Below are 16,919 nucleotides of genomic sequence, written 5' to 3'. Positions count from 1 at the left end.
TGCAATATATAAAGAAATGGCATTCTGCTTCTTACTCATCCATGAAACCAATCTCTTTCCCAAGAAAAATGCACCACCACTAGTACTCTTCTGGTCATCAACATCACCTGCCCAATTAGCATCAGTAAAAGCACTCAAAGTACAATCATCATCCTTAGGATACCACAAACCAAAATCAATTGTCCCTTTCAAATATATGAAAATCCTCTTCACAGCTACAACATGAGATTCCTTAGGATCATCTTTAAATCTAGCAACAACACATAGAACATTCATTATATCCGGCCTAGTTTGAGTCAAATATAACAATCCACCAATCATAGACCTGTATTTAGTCTGTTTTTCTTTTGGAGAATCATCATCCTTAGTCAACTTGCATTCGGTCACCATAGGAGTACCAACTAGCTTAGCATCATCCAAACCAAACTTCTTCAACAATTCCTTCACATACTTAGATTGAGATATAAAAATACCTTTACTTGACTGAGAAATTTGCAATCCCAAAAAGAATTTCATCTCCCCAATCATGGACATTTCAAACTCATTTTGCATATCATCAACAAACTTCTTGCACAAACTATCATCTCCACCAAAACTAATGTCATCAACAAATACCTCAATAATCAAAATGTTATCATGATCAATCTTGAAATACAAATTACTGTCAGCGATACCTTTATTGAATTCAAGCTTCATCAAATACCTTTCCAATCAGGCATACCAAGCTCTTGGGGCTTGCTTAAGTCCATACGGTGCTTTCCTCAATTTGCAAACCATGTCCTTTTCATATGTCAACTGAAATCCATCTGGTTGCTCAATATAAACTTCTTCTTTTAGCTCACCATTAAGAAAGGATGACTTGACATCCATCTAATAAACTTTGAAATCTTTGTAAGCAACATAAGCAAGAAATAATCTAACAGCTTCAATTTTAGCTATTGGAGCAAAAGTCTCCTCACAATCAATACCTTCCATCTGAGAATATCCCTTACACACAAGTCTAGCTTTATTCCTAACAACTTCACCTTGTTCATTCAACTTATTCCGGAAGACCCATTTAGTTCCAATCACATTCTTATCCTTAGGTCTGGGAACAAGAATCTATGTATTATTCTTTTCAATCTGATTCAATTCTTCTTCCATTGCTTTAATCCAATTTTCATTTTTACAAGCTTCATCAACATCCTTAGATTCAATCTTAGAAATCAAGCAATACTCTTCAACAATTCTTCTCCTAGTCATCACACCTCTATTCTTATCACATGTGATTTGATTCTTTGAATGATTCAATCTTACATACCTGGGAGTCTTCAGATTTTCTTGATTCCCAGACTCTTGAACTCTTTCTTCTACACTAGCACTTGCACCTTCTTCATTCATAGCCTTTTTCGGAACACTCCGAATTTGATTATGGGTTTGCACCTGCTTTTCTTTCTCCGAACTGATGTCCTATTAATCTAAATCATATCCACAAGATTGGATCTGTCTTTCATTGCATTCTTCAACTTCCACATTAGCACTCTCAACTATATTTCTCAATCTCTTGTTATAACACCGGTAGGCTTTTCTTTTAGTAGAGTAAAGTCAAGAAAGATTCCTTCATCACATCTAGCATCAATTTTTTCTAGATCTTCATCTCTTCTGATATAACAATTACTTCCAAAAATTCTGAAATATCTAACTGTAGGAGCATGACCAAACCATAACTCATAAGGAGTCTTACCGGTATCACCTTTGATATGCACCCTGTTAAGAGTATATACAACAATATTCACAGCTTCTCTCCAATAGATATGTAGAACATTTCCTTCAATCATCATGGTTCTAGCAGCTTCCTGAATTGTCATGTTCTTCCTCTCCACAACACTATTCTGCTAAGGGGTCCGCAGAGCAGATATCTGTCTCTTCACCCCATGCTCTTCACAAAATACATTAAACTCATTAAAAGTGAATTCACCACCTCTATCAGATCTCAGACACTTCAACTTCAGTCCAGTCTCAATCTCAACCATAGATTTGAAAATCTTGAACTTCTCCAATGCTTCAGATTTCTCCCTTAAGAAAGTAACCCACATCATCCTTGAATAGTCATCAATCAGCAACATGAAATACCTATCTTCCTGCAAGCTCCTCACTCTAGAAGGACTACACAAATTAGTATGCACAAGATCCAACAATCCATTTGAACTATATTGTTTGATTTTGAAAGTAACTCTTGTTTGCCTCCCTAACTGACATTCTTTACATGCTAGATTAGTAGGCTTTACCAACTTAAGCAGATCTCTTATTGCTTGAGTAGAACTTATCTTAACCATGCAATCAAAATTCATATGAAACATCCTTCTATGCCACAACCAACTTCATCACCCTAAGCAATCAAACAACTTTTATCACCAACATTCAAGTGAAAGATATTACCTTTAGTCTTTGTACTGATGCAATCTCAATTCCGGAACCACTTAAGATTTTACATTTGTTATTCTTGAATTGCAAATCATATCCCTTGTCAACCATCTGTCCAACACTTGAAAAAGATTATGCTTTAGACCTTCAAGATATATGACATCATTAGTATTATGCTTACCATCAAGAAAAATAGAACCTTTACCATGTATTATACCAACTTTTTCATCACCAAATCTTACTACACCACCATCATATTTTTCCATACTCACAAACTTACTTTTATCACTTGTCATATGATGAGAGCAGCCACTGTCAATAACCCATTCATCTTTCTCTTCGACTTTAGCAAGCCAAAGATTTCTCCTCATTAATGCAGCTAGTAGAATTAATAGTCACTATATCATCTTCCTTGATAGCAATAAACACCCATTCATCTCTTGAATTTTCTTTCTCAGACTCATCATCTATCACACCTTCATCAGCATCATAATAACACTTATTATGATATTTAGGCTTGTAGGACTTAAATGGCTTCTTAGAAACTCTTTCTAGACACCTTGAAGCAAAATGTCCTATCTTATTACATGAAAAACATTTAAGAGGCAATTTACCTTCATACTTACTAGCACCTTTAGGAAATCTTCTGGCAATCAATGCTTCAAGCTCCTCAAGCTCTCTTTCTTCTTCTTCAAGTTCTCTCATCTCCTTCTCATATTTGGATACCCTTGTAGAACTTTCTCCCAGATCATATTTCTGCTTCCCAAAAATAGTAGCTTTGAATGCAACTTTTGACTTAGGAAGAGATTCACCAAATTCGCTCAACTCAAAGGCAGCAAGCTTTCCAATCAACATGTCTCTAGTCACATCAGTCACCGTCTGGATCTCCTCAATAGCAACAACTTTATGTTTGTAAGCAGGATGCAAGGATCTCAACACCTTAGCTACACTCTCTGATTCTTCCAACACTCCACCGACATATCTAATATTCAACACAAGTTCATTCACTTTCTACATAAAGGAGGTAATATTCTCATCTTCACCCATTCTCAACATCTCATACTTTCCCTTTAGGCTCTACAACTTAGCAACTTTCACATGATTCTCACCTTCATACAAAGTTCCAATCTTCTTCCAGATCTCGTGAGCAATCTACAAATCCATCACATTAGTCATCTCAAAGTCAATCAAGGCACTCAACAATGCTTCCTTCGTCCTAATATTGAATTCAGGCTCCTCAATCTCATCCGAAGATGTAGGACCATTCTAAGGAACATTATACACATTCTTAGTAATCTTCCAATAATCTTCACCGATGCATCTCAAGTGACACTCCATCCGGTTCTTCCAAAGAGACTCTCAGAGTAGTCTGTTTCATCAAATCTAAGACTATCCTTCTTGTAAGTATAAGTTGCCATCATGGATCACCTCAAGCAGCCAAGCTTCTTCCGGAGGATCTAGCTCTGATACCAAATGTTGGCAACAAGGCAATAAACTGAGAGGGGGGAGGAGGGGGTGAGCGGTGAATCAATTTGCTCAAAAAATTTACTCAACTTAAACACCAATTCATATCTAATTAATAACAATGAAAACACAAATCAACACCACATCAATAACACACATAACACTGAGATTTTTTATGTTAAGGGAAAAACCACGGTGGAAACCTACAGTCCACAATGAGATGATACCCTGTTAGAAGTATATGAAATATAACAATAGGGAATGCACATGCATTCAAGCACACTTCTTAGAGCTCACTGTTCAAACATAATAACAAAGAGGGTTACAACCCTTAGAAAGACTCACTGTCTTACAAAAATATTCGGATTACATTTGAAATATCATGAACTGATAGAATAGCATCTCCTCATGCCTAGTTACAGTTCCGGTCAAGCTCATATATTGCTCGGTCAAGCTCATATATTGCTCTTCTACACTTCTTCACACTTCTTCTCTACTACTGAAAGATTAAAGCATTATTTGCACATTACACACACTCACTGATATCACAAATACAACAGATACATCCGCAACAAAATATTACATCAATTTATACATATCATCAACCTATATTTCAAGGTCGGTTCAACCCATAACACAATTTACAAATTATAACCATACATGCTACAATAACACACATGGACCAAAATTATGTTGGCTAAGACATAGTCTAGACTCAAATCAACTCCTCAAACACGCAAGTCGTTGAATAATTATGCTTCGAACCTCCACAACATGCTACAGTCAACATGTCGACTAAAAACATGATGAATACCACTAAAATAAGGAAAATCATCAATAACACACACAACGATCAATGCAGACCATCAACACAAATAGGACATGAACGATCAATGCATACCATCAACACAAATAGGACATGATCTAGAAACATTCACAAGCAACATGAATTACCACAACAACAACTGCAACATCACCACTTACTAGAATTTCCATCACCATTATACCGAACCTCAAGAACACTAACTGATATGACTGTCAAACTGAAAGATTCACTTGCAGACCTCCAAATCACGAACCATTTGAATTGAGGACCCACCAGAACATCCCAAACACTCTGTCAAATCTGCAAACCAAGATATTGAAATTCTGGAGCAATGCGGAGCAAAATCTAGAACACTGAACAACTAGAAAACCAACTTCAATACCGGACCTCATAACTCGACCAAATCACCATGCAGACCACAAAAACTTCTATTGAGTCAACTAGAGATATTTATCACAAAACCCTTTAATCCGCAACAACTCATCTGCAACACACTGGCCAAACCAACTTACTTAATTTGACTGCAACATTGAAACACACATAGGAATATGTTGACATCAATGAGAAAACATTGGTCCAACAAACTTCTCAACAATATCCAACACACTTGTCATATAAATCTCTATCATATTTAGACTTCAAATTTCCACAATCTACATGAAATTCAATCAATAACTAGATTACAATGTGTGTTTTTCTTTTGCATCAACATTTTGGATCCACTGTGTGATCCATCATCAAGATGTTAGAGTTGATAAAAAACATTGATGCAAAAAGCTAATACACAATCTAATCGAAAAGCGTTATTGATCCATTCTTGTATAACTCTAGCATCATACGATGAGTCACGTTGTGTGATCTGAAATGTTGATACAAAACACTAACATACAATCTAATCCAATAATAGTTATTGATCCATTCTCATGTAACTCTAACAACCCGATGATAAATCACATCCAAAATATTGATGCAAAATCTAACATGCAATCTCATCCAAAAACTATTATTGATTCCTTCTCCTTAACTCTAACATCCTAAAAACATCCTAACATCTTGATAATACATCACAAAATGTGATCCAAACTACAATCTTATCCAAAAACAATTACTGATCCATTCTCGCATGTTTTCGATCGACCCTTTTTTTATATCTATCGTATGAATTGCCGGACATCCCAGGGTAAAGCATCGTAAAGTCCGCTTTCGACTTCAATTCCAAGACAAACCATTCACAATATAGACAAAACTCCTCGCTACCTACTATCAAAAGAGAGAGATCACTAATCAATTTATAGAATCAAAACCTTCATCTCCATTCTGATCGATCTCTGTATCTGCAACCAGTTACTTCGTCTACAGTAAAAATGAGAGCTTTCGGCTCGTCCAGGTCGGGAAACTCTTTCGAAATGTCTACGGACAGTTCGGGCATGGGCGACTGTAGTATTTCCACCACACAATACTACAACATGACACCATTCAAAGAATACATTGGCGTTAGTAGTGGGATGAGCCCAGAATCGGGGTATGGTAGGAATATGTCCAGTCAAGAGATTGAAGAAACCCAAAAGAGTTGGCTGCTCCATCCCCTGGATATTGGTGGCTCCAGAAAGACTGTTAATTTGGGTTTTTTTATATGCAAGAAATCCATGTTTGCAAATTTTATTTACACAATTTTCATTGCAGTGATTCTAGCTGGATTAGTTGCTGCTATTGTCATATTTGCACCCAGAAAACATCACCATTCCTCCCCCCCTGATAAATACACACTCGCTCTGCATCAAGCGCTCTTGTTTTTTGATGCCCAGAAATGTAAGTGAAAAATTCTCAGACCAATTTGTATAAAAATGTTGATTTACGTTCGATCAAATTCATAATTGATTTAACTCTGTGACTGATGTTCATGGCAGCTGGCTATTTGAATTCCTCAAACATAAGAGTTGAATTCAGGGGAGATTCTGGACTGCAAGACGGCCATTTTCGCAATAAGGAAGTTGATTTGGTTGGAGGGTATTACGATTCAGGAAACAATATAAAATTTGGGTTTCCGACGGCTTATACCATTACTTTGATTAGCTGGAGCGTGCTTGAATACAGGGAGAAGTATGAAGCAGCAGGGGAGCTTGATCATGTCAAGGATATAATCCAATGGGGCACCGATTATCTGCTCAAGACTTTCAACTCATCAAATCCTCAAATCGACACTATATATTCGCAGGTGAGGGAAAAGGTTATGATCCTTTTTTCTTTCTATATTGGATTCTCTTCAAGTTTAGGAAAAAGTTTATACTCATTGTTATTTTTTATTAGATTGTGTGAGAGTTTTGTATTAAATATAAAAGATTTATCATCATCAAAATAATAAAGAGTTAAATATTTTAATATCTATAACTTTTGATTATTCTAATGATAGATTATAGAGAATGATCTGAAACATTGATAAAAAATTTGTACACAATCACAGTATGGGTTGGATTGTGTTCAAAGAAACTTGTGATCATTTTTATTTCTGAATTAGAATGTGTGTAAGTTGAGCAAAAAAATTATGATCATTGTTATTTCTAGATTATATTGTGTGCAAATTTTTGTATCAATGTTCCTGATCATATTTCATGATCCCATAATAAAAATAATAAAGAGATATTTTATTTTTACATCTATAGCTTGATATTATTCTGATATTAAATATGATCCAAAACATTGATTAAAAACTCACATAATCTAATCCACAGACATAAATGATCAACATTATGGATTAGATTGTGTGCAAAGAAACATATGATCATTATTGTTTCTGGATTAGACTGTGTGCAAGTTTTTATCAACATTTGGGATCACACTCCATGATTCATCATGGAGATAATAGAAAGCTATAATTTTGATCATTCTTACAACTCACTATGATGATGATGAATGGAGTATGATCTGAAACATTGATATAGAAAATTGACTTGCAATCTAATTCAGAAACAACAATGATGAAGAATGTAGACTATGATATAAAACATTGATACAAAAAATTCAAGCACAATCTAATCCATAAATAACAATGATCAAGAATATAGCTGAGTGCAATATGATCCAAATGTTTATACAAAATATTCACCCACCATCTAATCCAAAAACAACAATGATCAACAACATTATTGATACAAAAAATCTCACACAATCTCATTCAGAAACAACAAATGATCGATAGTATAGATTCTTCAAATGTGATATCATTAAAGAAACTAGTTATCTTATGATTTCAGCTGTATAAAATATTCTTGTTTGATGGTACGGCAGGTGGGGTCTGCAATAAATGATATAGAGTGTTGGCAGAGGCCTGAAGACATGGAGTACAAAAGGCCCGTTTCAGAATGCAAAGGGGGTGCCTCCGATTTGGCAGGCGAAATGGCTGCTGCTCTGGGCGCTGCTTCTCTTGTGTTTAAGGACAGCGAGTACTCTGCCAAATTGGTGGAGGCTGCCCAGAAAGTGTATGAATTTGCCCAGAAATCGGAAAAGGGCAAATACACAGACTCAGACCCAGCCTGTGGTGGGGCCGCTGTGGGTTTCTATAATTCTTCTGGATATTACGACGAGTTGATGTGGGGTGGAGTTTGGGTTTTCTTTGCAACGGGGAATTGGTCTTACCTGCAACACGCCCTCAATGGATATAACACCGATAACAAGACATCCCTCAATGGAGTTTTTGATTGGGACGATAAACTCTTCGCAACACAGGTATGTATGAACCCCATCTTCAATCATTTTGCATTGCCTTTCTCTAACCATGTATGAATGAATGAACATTTATATGAAATTTAAATAATCAAGTTATGAACATGAAGTTTATTCAATAGACATTGTAGTATACAATCAATCAATTAATACTTGAAATATTTTGTGTATATATGTGCCTAATTTTTTGAACAACCATCACAATAACATGTTTTTGATCAAGAAATAACAGGTTTTAAGGGACCCGAAACTCGCTTACAATACGAAAGATGAACATGAAAGAAACAAGACAAAACAGCTGCAAAAGACCAACACAAAAACCATCATCTAGGACAAAAAGACAGCAAGGAGCCAACAAGAAATTGGCATCCAAAACCCAGCATTACATATCAATTGAACACTTTTATAGACTCCTCAGCATTTTGGACCAATAGCATCATCGCTTTAGCCGCTTCCCTTAGATCATTGCTCTCATGTTTCAGCTGGATGTCGTTCGTTTTGGTCTCCATCTCAGTGGTGTTCTGCCTAGTCCTTCGCGTGGAAATTTGATGGGTGGAGCTGGAGGTCGGTGCATCTTCAATGATTACCAAGTTCTTATCCTGATTTTTCCTCTTTAAGTGATCCACCAAGGCATTCGTATTCTGTGACGAAACTTTTAGGACCTCAAGACTGTGGTTCATTAAACTTTTCAGAGCCTTCTCAATACGAGCAACCTGGTTATTGATATTGTCTTTATCCTCCTCAGTCTGTTCTTTCACAATTTTGATAACATCCTCCAGATGTTTCAAATCCGGCCAGTCCTCCATCTCGATTTCCTCACCGGCTTCACTGGTTTCTGTCTCCTCATTCTTTCTCCCCGAATTTGTTTCCTTAATCAAATTGTTTATCTTATTTTCCAAATCCCTCTGTTTGCTCTGAATGCTAGTAATGTTGTCAATAACCCATTTCTGGAAGTTGAAGGATTCCAGAGTACAGTTATGGGCAATATTCAAAATAGTATTCGATGAATCCCTACCCTGCTCAGTGCCCACAAAATTAGGGTTGTCTTCCTCCTTAGAATTTAGGGCGACATTCCTGCTATCCGAGCCCATAGGGTTAGAGTAAGGGTTTTCAGAGTTACCCCCTTCTTCCTCTTCACCAACCTTCTCATCCTTCTCACTCTCCATTTTTGTCTCACTATCCTTTCCCTTTTCCTCCTCCAAATCACAGTGCACCTCTGTTTCCACATTATCTGTTTCAGCTCTTCGTTTTTTATGGGTAGGGGCATTAGGTTGATCCTCATCCGAATCAGAATCTTTACAACTCTTAGAACTATATGCATTAGTGACCAGGGGGTCATCTTTGCTAGCCCTAGCTTTCTCCTCCAGGTATTCATAAATGAGCAATATGAGCCCCTGATGGGCTATAGGGTAAGAATTAGGCTTTTTAGAGTGATCAGCCAGACTCTCATTCAAAGAGGACGCTAAGTAATAAGGCAAGGAGATTTTAACCCCATGACGGAAGTGATTAAGGATTGCAAAATGATAGTTATAGATTTTAGTGAATCTACCATCAACAGTGAGAAACTCCATTAAAACCCTTAAAACTTTCTGCTAGAAGGACTTTACCTGCTGGGGAATGTAGTAGGAGATGTTGTCTTTCTTGACAAGCTTGACCTTCTCATCCTCCGATTTCGGAAAGTTTTTGAATGCTTCGACTGCATCCTTCCGGTCTCTATAGAATTTAGTACCCTCTTTCTGAAGACCCATAACCTCCGCAATCAGGTCCTCATCAGTTTGCCATATCTCCCCGAACAAGGTGACTCTGTTGTTGTTCCAGCCTCTGGCAAACCCATGTGACACCGAATTTCTGCTTCCGTGTAGCTTTTCCATATAGTCAATAAAGCTATATCTATGAAGCCTTCTCCAAACTTTTCGTTCACTCTTCCAGTTTTCGCAGCTAGGGGGCTCATTCTTGTTTAAATTACCACCCATTTTGAACAAGTAGAAATACCCAAAGATGTATTTCACAGTCTGCAGGAATAACTCCAAGTTCTTGTGTAAAATTCTAGAATAACAGAACAGAGTCTCTTTCTTAGTTTTAAGGCTTATGTTAATGGCCGCACAAAACCAACATTTATTATTATAATCCTCCTCACACATTTGATCATAGAAATGATGCCAAAAGGCAATCATTAACTGATAGTTAATCTGCCCCCAAACTCTGTCTTTAGAATCCGAACCCCAAAAGATAATCATGATATTAACTTGATCCATTGATGCGATCAAAAAATAATTGCTCTCTAACATCCCTTTTACAATGGGTCCCTCCAATATATTTAACATCAACCTCTAAATTGACCCCTTCATTAGCTAAGAGGTGCGCAACCTTATTGCCTTCTCTTAGAGTATGAGTTATGATAATACTAACATAGTTATTTAATAATTTTTTAGCACTTTCAACTAAGTTAGTAATATTCCAAGAAACAGAACTAGTACCTTTAATAGCCTGGATGATATTTAGGGAATCCCCTTCCAGCCATTTTTTTAAAAATTTGAACCCCTGAGCAAGCTGGAGGCTTCTTAGCATGGCCAGAGCTTCAGCTACATGATTATTTTGGAACCCAAAAGGAGAAGCAATAGCTACAATACAGACACCTTGAGCATTTCTAATGACTCAACATCCCAGGGTTGCCTTTAGCCGCCCCATCAAAATTCACCTTTATCCAATCATGATCAGGAAAGCACCAGACAATATTATCTCTCCTATTCTTATTGTCAAATCTGCAAACTTTGTGTATTAAGTTCCATTCAGTGAGGATGCCTTTTTCAGTTTCATTCATATCAGTAACAAGCCATTGCTTATTATTCCTATGAGGAATGTTTATGTTCTTTTTTATAGCCCTGCAAATTTTTTCAAAGACCACCTGAGAGGTACACTTAGCTTCCCTAAATATTCTGTTATTTCTCTCTTTCCAAATTCCCTAGCAAGTCATGGGGAGGATCATGGACCAAAGGTTCTTAATAAGATGACAATTGGTGGGGAAAGTCCATTGCCAAATAATTTCCTTGAGACTCTTGTTCATGACCCAATCAACTTTCCATTTCTCCCACAACTTACTCCAAATTTCCCAGGTAAATGAGCAGTGGAAAAACAGATGATCAACTGATTCTTCCTCTTTCTGGCAAAGCTCACACCTGTTAGGGAATTTGAAACCTCTTCGGACCAAATTGTCAATAGTCAGGATCCTATTATGAGTAGCAAGCCAAAGGAACATATTGACTTTAGGGATCATAATTTTGTTCCAAACTTTACCCCAAATGGGGTTACTGGTATGAGAGAAAGTGTTTTTGTAGGCAGAAGCAATCGTAAATTCACCTCTAGGATTACTTTTCCAGAGAAAAACATCTTCATAGTCTTTGTTAATAGAAAAAGATAGCAGCTCCTTCTGGAGCAGGGAAAATCCAGCATGTATAACATCAAGCCTCACCCAATTGTTCTCCTTCCAGTAGTCACACACCATAGGTCCAAACCTCCTTTTACATTCCTCAATAAATTGACTGTTGCCTTGATCAAAGAGAGATTCATTCTTCATCCAAGGATCCTCCCAAAATCTTATTTTGTCACCTTTTCCCAGGACCCATCCAGCTCCAGCTTTGACCACTTTTATGGATTTGATAATACCATTCCAAATGAAGGATCCGACAGGGATGTCTTCAGAGTTAAGGACATCTTGGATAGGCTGATTCTGAATATATTTGTCAAACCAGATTCGGTTCCAATCTTTCTTGATGTCATAAGCTCTCCATAATTGTTTTGCTAGGAGAGCTTTATTAAAGGTTTTTAGAGTTTTAATCCCAAGCCCTCCTTTGCTCTTTGGTTTACACACTTTGTCCCAAGCAACCAAGGATATCCTCTTTTTTTCTTCAACTCCTGACCATAGAAATCTCTTCTGGATTCTTTCCAATGCTTCAACAAATTTAGCCGGGATACCAAATAAGTTGAGAGCATAAACAAGGAGACTCTGGAGTGTAGCTTGAAGAAGCTGCAACTTCCCAACCTGAGATAATATGGCTCCTTTCCATCCAGCAAGTTTTTTGTTGAGTTTGTCAATAAGCATATTCCAGAAGGAGTTTAGGGGAACTAAACCCAAGGGAAGACCCAAGTAGGTGGAAGGGAGCATGTCCACCTTGCAACCAATAATTTTAGCAATTCTTTGTTGTCTTATGACTGGAGTGTTCATGAAGTATATAGCCAATTTGTCCCAATTGACTTGTTGGCTAGTAGCCAAAGCATAAGAATTAAGAGCAGTTTTGAAGGCATCAACCTCCCCAACGGACGAATATCCCATAAGGATAGTATCATCAACAAACTGTTGGTGAGAACAAAAAACATTAGTAGAGGAGGGTTGAAGGCCTTTGATAATTTTATTCACTTTCAAATTATGGATCAATCTGCTCATGCTCTCTGCCAAGATGGTGAAAAGAATAGGAGATATGGGATCTCCTTGTCTGAGCCCCCTTGACGATTTAAAGAATTTTGTAGGAGATCTATTAATGAGAATAGAAAACATAGGAGTGGAAATCAGCTCTCTGATAATTTTGATTATCTTCTCATCAAATCCAAAAGCCTCCATAATTCTGAAAAGAACTTGCCAATCCACTCTATCATAAGCTTTCACCAAATCCAACTTTATCAAAAATCCTTCTTTATTAGCAACATTGAGGGAATGAATATTCTCATGCACAAGAATGATAGAGTCCAAAATCTGCCTACCAGGAACAAAACCTTTCTGCTCCTCAGATATGATGAAGGGGAGGACAGCCAAAATTCTAGTAGTCAAAACTTTGGATATGATCTTATAGAAAGAGTTACATAGACTTATTGGCCTAAATTTTCCCATAGAATCCACCCCAGCAACTTTAGGAATTAAAGCAATAAAAGTGGAATTGAATTCCTTAAGGATTCTTTTAGAGCCAAAAAATTCTTTTACCGCATTGACCGTATCTTCTCCCACAATATGCCAGAATTCCTGGAAGAAAAACATAGGGAATCCATCAGGACTCGGTGCTTTATCCCCTTGAAAAGAAAAGACAGCTTTTTTAATTTCTCCAGCAGAAGGGATAGCAGAAAGGGCCTTATTCTGATTAGGAATAATGATCTTGGGAATGATATTAACCAAATCTTGTTGTTGGGTATAATCAATATCCTTGTTCCTGGTGAGGAGCTGAGAGAAGAAACTAACAGCTTCATCCCTGATTTCATCCTTGTTAAGAAGAATTTTGTCCTCAGCAATTAATCTGGAGATTCTGTTCGCAGCTTTATGTCTCAAAGAAGTCATGTGGAAAAATTTAGTGTTTCTATCCCCAGCCTCCAACCAAATCGCCCTAGATCTTTGCCTCTAATAGATTTCCTCCCTAGAAATGATGTTGTGAAGTTTGACTAATACATCATCTTCCATAGCTTTGGGATACTTTTTATAGCCCTCTTTCTGTATTGAGTTTTGGATTTGTTCTAGTTCCTCCTTCAACTTTTTCTTTGAATCAAAAATATCACCAAAGACCCTCTTGTTCCATATCTTAATGTTGACTTTGATATTTTAAAGTTTTTTAGCAACTTTATACTTGGCAGTTCCATTCACATCAATATTCCACTAGTTGTTTGTTATATCCACCTCTAATTTGGCTTTAACATTTGCCTCTTTCATGATAATTGGCTATTCAATGAGAATTTTAGTTTGATGTCTAGATTACTTCAGATGCACCCATCTATCTTCTTGACATCATGGTAAGATATGTTCATTTTCTATATTTTACCTTGTAGCTTATAGATATATTTTGCTTTCTTGTATTACAATAGACCATGCAAATATATTAATGATTATAGAATGCATTCAATCTTATTTCAATCAAAATATGTGATTGAGAGTCTAAATTTAAAGAATATTTATTTTGTAAAACTTATTTATATAAATTTTATTTCATTTTATATCAAAGAACAAAAACAATTCTATAACTTATCAATATAAAATCTAAAAATCTCCAATTGTAAACGGTGGTCACTATAAGACAAATAGTGATTGTTTATTTGCCCAAGGCTGTTGGACACTTGATGTTACTTTTTAATTGTATTTCTAAATGGTTGTAGTTGGGGTTTTGTGGTTGTAGGTTCTGTTAACAAGGCTGAGGATTGTAGTGGACCCTGGGTACCCCTATGTAAAGGTGCTTAAGTCCTCCACTGAAACAACCGAGGCAACAATGTGCTCCTATCTCCCAGACTACCCTAACTTTGATCGCACTCCAGGTATATTTTGGCATCCCATTCCCCCCCTAAACTTTAATTACGTAACTGTCAATTCAGTATTCTCAGACTGATACGCATATATATATATATTCATTGGTTTTGCAATCCGAAAGGTGGGCTAGTACTTGTGAAGCCAGGTGAAAATGGTGGACATCTCCAGTATGCTGCAACCTCAGCCTTTTTGAGCAAACTATACAGCGACTATCTATCCATAATAGGGGTTGATGGATGGACGTGTGGATCTGATTATCACCGCTCACAACTGCTGCAACAATTCTCAACATCTCAGGTCATTATGACAATCAATTCAATGTTAGATATAGGAGAGCTTAAACAGCATATTTTAAGTTTTGGGTTATTTTTAACGTAAAATTATATTTTTTAATAAAATTTATTTATTACGGCAATTTCAAATGAAACATTTAAACAATGTGATTTTAAATGGTTCATTTAAACAAGTCAAAGCTTTTTCAATAAGACTTGTCTATTGGTGTGATTTCATATGAGTGACCTAAACAAGTCAGCTTTTTCAGTAGAATCAACTTATTGATATGATTTCAAATGGGCCACCATAAACAAGTCAAAGCTTCTCGAGTAGAGCCCACCTATTAATATGGTTTCAAATAAGCCACCTAAACAAGTCAAAGCTTCTCCAATGGAGTTCACCTATTAGAGTGATTTCAATAAGCAACCTAAACAAGTCCACCCTTCTTTACTGGATTCCATCTATTGATATGATTTTAAATGAACCACCTTAACAAGTCAAAGCTTCTCTAGTAGAGCCCACCTATTAATGTGATTTCAAATGAGCCACTTCAACAAGTCAAAACTTCTCTAATAGAACCCATCTATTGGTGTGATTTGTAAATTAGTCACCTAACCTAAACAAATCAAAGCTTTTTCATATTAGTATGATTTCAAATGAACCACTTGAACAAGTTAAAGCTTCTCATTAGTCTATTTATTAGTATGATTTCAAATGAACTTCATAAACAAATCAAAGCTTCTCCAATAAGATCCATCTATTTGTGCAATTTCAAATGACCCACTTCAACAAATTAAGACTGAAAATATATTGTTTAAAAATCATTTGATCTACGTTCATTTGTTTGATATGAAGTTTGAAATTTAACTCTGAATGTACAGATTGATTACATTCTGGGAAAGAATCCGATGAACATGAGCTACGTTGTGGGATTTGGAAAGAAATATCCAAGCCACGTATATCACCGAGGTGCATCAATCCCTTCAATCTCCATTGACAAGCATCAGTACAGCTGCAGTGAAGGGAAAAAATGGTTGACAGAAACAGCAGGCAACCCAAACTGCTTGAATGGCTCCATGGTGGGTGGCCCTGGATCCCTAGATCAATTTTCTGATGATCGGACTAAACCAAACTTCACCCAACCCACTATTGCTGCAAATGCTGGATTACTTGCTGCTCTTGTTGCGCACTCTATGCCAGGGAAACCTCCTTCTTCTTCTTCTTGGAGAGATGATCGGATGATTGACTCTCACACCATCTTTTCCAATATCCTTTTACCTCCTCCATCTTCTGCTCCACCTCCTACCAATCCCTAATTCATTCATATGCTCGCCTCATTACTAGACACTCTCATTCTTTATTTTTTGTTTCATGAATGCATAAATTGATTGAGGACGACTTTTATTTTACTTTCAATGTATCAATGAATTGGGTGACATGGAAGCTAATTTTCAATGATCAATTTGAAAGGGCTATTCATTTTAATTTCAACAAAATTAAGACTAAGTTATAATGTCTGGGAATAAGACATGGAAGAAGAATATTTGAAGAGAAAGGTCTTTATAGTCTTGAGACTCACATTTCTCATGCATCTAGGGATGGGAGTTAATATTGAAGAAGGATTTTCTTCTTTAAATCAAATGACAATCTCCTTGTCAAAATGAAAAGATTATAAGAAAGATTTTAAATGATATTTGGTTTTCTTGTTTTATGATTTATATGAATAAAAATTATAATGAGACATAAATTTGGGTTTTATTTGAGGGTTACGGGTTGATCCAATAATTTATATAAATTAATATATTTTCAATTTTGAAAAATAAAAAAATAGTTTAAGTTTAGTGTAGATGATATTATTGACATGTATATGTTTGTCTATTAAACATTTTATGTGATACCCTTTTCCCTCCAAATCACATGAAAAGATTTTATTGGATACAAATTGTTATTTCATATCAC

The 16,919-nt window shown here is 36.3% G+C and overlaps 1 protein-coding gene across 1 annotated transcript; it reads left to right on the top strand.

Annotated features, from left to right (window-relative positions):
- Nucleotides 1–5,881: 5,881 nt before the first annotated feature.
- LOC131029561 (endoglucanase 25) lies at nucleotides 5,882–16,542 on the top strand. The gene is made up of 6 exons (XM_057960071.2): nucleotides 5,882–6,502; nucleotides 6,601–6,908; nucleotides 7,979–8,416; nucleotides 14,560–14,695; nucleotides 14,809–14,984; nucleotides 15,842–16,542. Exons 1-6 carry the CDS (start codon nucleotides 6,058–6,060, stop codon nucleotides 16,274–16,276), a joined length of 1,938 nt encoding a protein of 645 aa, XP_057816054.2. The 5' UTR covers nucleotides 5,882–6,057; the 3' UTR covers nucleotides 16,277–16,542.
- The last annotated feature ends 377 nt before the right edge of the window (nucleotides 16,543–16,919 follow it).

The sequence above is a fragment of the Cryptomeria japonica genome, chromosome 3 (genome assembly GCF_030272615.1).
Source record: "Cryptomeria japonica chromosome 3, Sugi_1.0, whole genome shotgun sequence".
Classification (NCBI taxonomy): domain Eukaryota; kingdom Viridiplantae; phylum Streptophyta; class Pinopsida; order Cupressales; family Cupressaceae; genus Cryptomeria; species Cryptomeria japonica.
Note: the sequence above shows the minus strand (reverse complement) of the source record. Positions and strands in the feature narration are given on the sequence as shown.